This window comes from Papaver somniferum, chromosome 9 (assembly GCF_003573695.1).
Source record: "Papaver somniferum cultivar HN1 chromosome 9, ASM357369v1, whole genome shotgun sequence".
Classification (NCBI taxonomy): Eukaryota; Viridiplantae; Streptophyta; class Magnoliopsida; order Ranunculales; family Papaveraceae; genus Papaver; species Papaver somniferum.
Window position 1 is genome coordinate 196,348,837 of NC_039366.1, and position 3,944 is coordinate 196,352,780.

A 3,944-nucleotide genomic window follows, 5' to 3' on the forward strand; every position below is an offset into this window, starting at 1 on the left:
GTGTATCCATATGATGAGCCAACAAGACCAGTGTATCTCACAAGGATATTCTAGGAGTATGTCGAAAAGGCTCAGAGGTAGAATAACCAGTGTATCTCGCGGGGATGTCCTAGAAGTTATCCGGAAACCTCAGTAAGTCGAGTCAGAGCCTAGAGCATACATGACCAGTGTATCTCGCGATGATGTACTAGGAGTCAGTCTTTGATGTCACATAGGGTGAGCCGTGCTTACATGAGATATGCAAATCTCCGCTCTGGGTCATAAGTCCGTTGGGGACGTATTTACGCATCTACAGAGCTTACATGACCAGCAGCATCTCGTTGAGGACGTATACTAAGAATCATGGCATCACAATCAGATGTGTCTCGCGAAAACATGCTGGAATTGTGGCTGTTCTGGTTCATAAGTCTGTCGGGGGCGTTTTACGCTCTACAGAACCTACGTGACCAGCAGTATCTCGTTGAGGATGTGCGCTAGGAATCACGGCATCACGACCAGCAGTGTCTCGCGGGGACGTATACTAGAAATCGTGGCTAAGGATGCCTTGAGGACCAATGGCTTAATCTCTCCCGTGAGAGTTGAATTCTGTCTATAGGGTTGAAATGACACTTTTGTCCTTTATCCAAATTTCACCATCTACATTAAGTCCCCTACTCAGAGTATAACCTTGATTATTCTATGATGAGTATATAGATGGTAACAAATCATTTGTACGCAATTACAATTCGTTCATCCTTTCAGACTTGCAGAATCCCCGAATTGATGTTTAGCCTTCGATCTTTACGACTCTGATCTTGAAATCGATTCTGGACCTTGGAATTCCCTGGGACTTTGTGTTGAACGTCAATGACATGATAATGAAGTCTTGATGGGACAAAATTTCCGTCTTGGAAGAATGGAATTCGTTAATTAGGGTTTACTCGGCGAACCCTAATTTTCTCTCTTTGTGCATCCTTGAGTATTTGAATAGGCTAGCATGTAGGGAAAAGAGAATTTCTTGAACGGTTCCTGACTGGCCTTGATGTTAGTGAAAGGCCGTGATAAAAGATGGACACTGATCTTTGAAGTAACAGAGTCCCTATTCCATGTAAATTCTGAATTCAGACTGAATTCAGACTTGTAATGTACCTAAATCCTAATTTCTTTTTTCTTCGCATCCGACTCGTTCAGACAATCTGGAGAGGCTTGGAGGGTGTGCATTATCTTGTGTGTCCATGAATCACTATTCTTTTCTGTCACCGACAATATTCTATTTACCTCGAGTTATCTTCAAGTATATACAGTGTCCAGCGATGGGGACGCCAGCACAGGGTTACATTGGAAAAGGTGCACAAGTACCCTCATATGTAAGAAAGCAATAATAACTAAAGTGGTTCATGTACTACTACTGTACGCAGATAGAATTAAAGAGTAAAACCTAACTTGATATAAACCTCTACCAATTGGAGATGAAAAATATTAATGCTTTAACCTAACTTACGTAAAAATCCTCTACTGCATTACATTTTCATTTTATGTATTAAAATTTTAAAATGTTACTTTTTCGTTAGCACTAGAACTCACACAAGAGAAGATGGATTCCCACGACTCTAAGATTATCGAGAAATGCACAGAATCTTACAACTTAGTACTAGTGTTTTGCTTGATTTTGTTCACTGTATGGTACTACATGCATTGCAAGAAACAAGTTATCGTCCGATGGCCTGTTCTTGGTATGCTCCCGTGGATCATCATAAACGCACACCGCATCCATGATTGGACCGTCGATATCTCGAAAATCTTTGGTGGCACCGTTATCGAAAGAGGACCTTTTTTCGGGCGACTGGAGATTGTATACACATGCGACCCTCGTAATGCTAAGTATATACTTGCTACCAATTACTACAACTTTAACGACAGACAAGACTACAGGGATGCATTCGATATCTTAGGTGACGGACTCCTCACCGCTACCTCCAATTTCTGGACGGCACAAAGAAGGGCTGCACGTATGACGTTTACCTCGAAGATAGTCCGGAATATCATCTTTCATAAAGGAACGAAGGTCACTCAACATGCGCTCCTCCCTCTTTTATCACATCTCTCTAAAGAATCATCGGGTGTGGATTTACAAGATGTGCTTATGAGGTACATGTTTGATACTTCCATTGACATCATCTTTGGTAAAACGTCTAATTATCTTTCAACCAGTTTTCCTCCAAATGAGCTTGCAGAAGCCATGGACAACGCATCGGAGGCTATACTCTTTAGGCATGTACTACCAATTTCATGGTGGAAGTTGTCTAGACGTTTGAAGATCGGTAGCAACGAGAAGAAGTTGGAGGCAGCAGGAAAGATTATAGATCGTAACATAGCAGAGTACATTAAAGTTAAAAGAGAAGAAATGGTGGCTAAAGGATCAAAAGCAGATAAATATGAAGAAAATGATCTGCTAGAAGTATACATGAGTATTAAAGATGGTGAAAAGGATGAACTGATGCTAGCAAAGATGCTCACTGACAAGTTCTTTAGAGACACTTGCATTACTTTCCTCATCGCTGCACGAGATACAACGGCGTCAACTCTCTCTTGGTTCTTCTGGATGATTTTAAAAAACCCATCTGTAGAGGCAAAGATACTAGAAGAACTTGAACTTATCATATCAAAGAAGAATACAATGGAGAAGAACCCAGTAATCTTTGATGCAGATGACCAAACGGGGATGGTGTATCTTCATGCAGCCCTGTGTGAATCACTAAGACTGTACCCTGCGGTTCCTCTCCTCCGAAAAACTTCCACAAGTGATGATGTATTTCCAGATGGAACAGTCATATGGCCAGGAATGACTGTTATAATCTCTTGCTACGCCATGGGAAGGATGGAATGGGTATGGGGGGAAGATTGTTTAGAATTCAAGCCGGAGAGATGGATCAGTGAAGATGGGAAGTTAAATCCTGAAGCATTGTCTAAGTTGGTGTCATTCAGCCTAGGTCCAAGAAATTGTGTTGGGAAAGACATGGCTTTTGTGTTGATGAAATTGGTAGCTTCAGCTGTGATCTATAACTACCATGTTGAAGTGTTAGAGGGTCAGAATATTGTGCCGACACCAGCAATAACTTTGAAAATGATGAACGGGTTAATGGTTAGGGTAAGGGGAAGGGTGTTTCCATAATATTACTATTGCTAATTTTATTTAGCAAGTCATACGAAACCTATGCGAGCTGTGTTATATGGCTATGTCTACATTTTTAATGAATTATTATGATCCGTGGATTCTGGTCCTTTGTAACTGTACTAAACTAGGCTTGTGCGAATTATGAGAAGAAAAATGTATTGGTATCCAAAAACTCTAGACGTACTGCCCTAAAAACGTCCGGAACACCGCCTCCTCTCACATTATCAATGCAGTGGGGCTCAAAAGCGGGACCCTCTGCTAAATCCCAGTGGTGCGGTGCCCGTCCTCGTGTGAGAGAACGGTTTCTACCTTGTTTTCTACGCGGTATGTCTAGAAGAGCTATTATTCTTAGTAAATAAGATTAAATCCCAACTCCATTGATAAACTTAGTATTCACAGTCAAACGAGCAAAACCTATTGAATGTTTGTGGTCACCTCCTGAAGCTAGTCATTTAAGGCTTTGGTGTAATGATGGTGTTTCAAGAAGCCGGTGCAGGAGATGTCTTTAAGAGGAGATTGTTGTAACGAATATATTCCTACAACACTCCTTGAAATATGCACTTAATGATAAGATTTAGCCGCTGGATGATTTTCAATTTCCTTGAGATGCGTTCTTAATGGACGTTGTAGTCGGATAATTCAGTAGTATTCCTCGTGTGCGTTCCTAATGAATGACGAATTTCCAGCTGCATAATGAATCAGCCCTCCCAATGTTTTGGCTCTCCAACAATTATTGATGAATGAAAGTGGGGATACTTGTAAGGACATTCTGATGTCTTAATGAGTAAGA

At 41.1% G+C, this 3,944-nt stretch overlaps 1 protein-coding gene across 1 annotated transcript; it reads left to right on the forward strand.

Annotated features, from left to right (window-relative positions):
- Positions 1–1,514: 1,514 nt before the first annotated feature.
- Positions 1,515–3,261, forward strand: LOC113309276 (cytochrome P450 86B1-like). The gene is made up of 2 exons (XM_026557697.1): positions 1,515–2,127; positions 2,191–3,261. The coding sequence occupies exons 1-2, from the start codon at positions 1,574–1,576 to the stop codon at positions 3,149–3,151; spliced, it is 1,515 nt and encodes a 504-aa protein (XP_026413482.1). The 5' UTR covers positions 1,515–1,573; the 3' UTR covers positions 3,152–3,261.
- Positions 3,262–3,944: the final 683 nt, after the last annotated feature.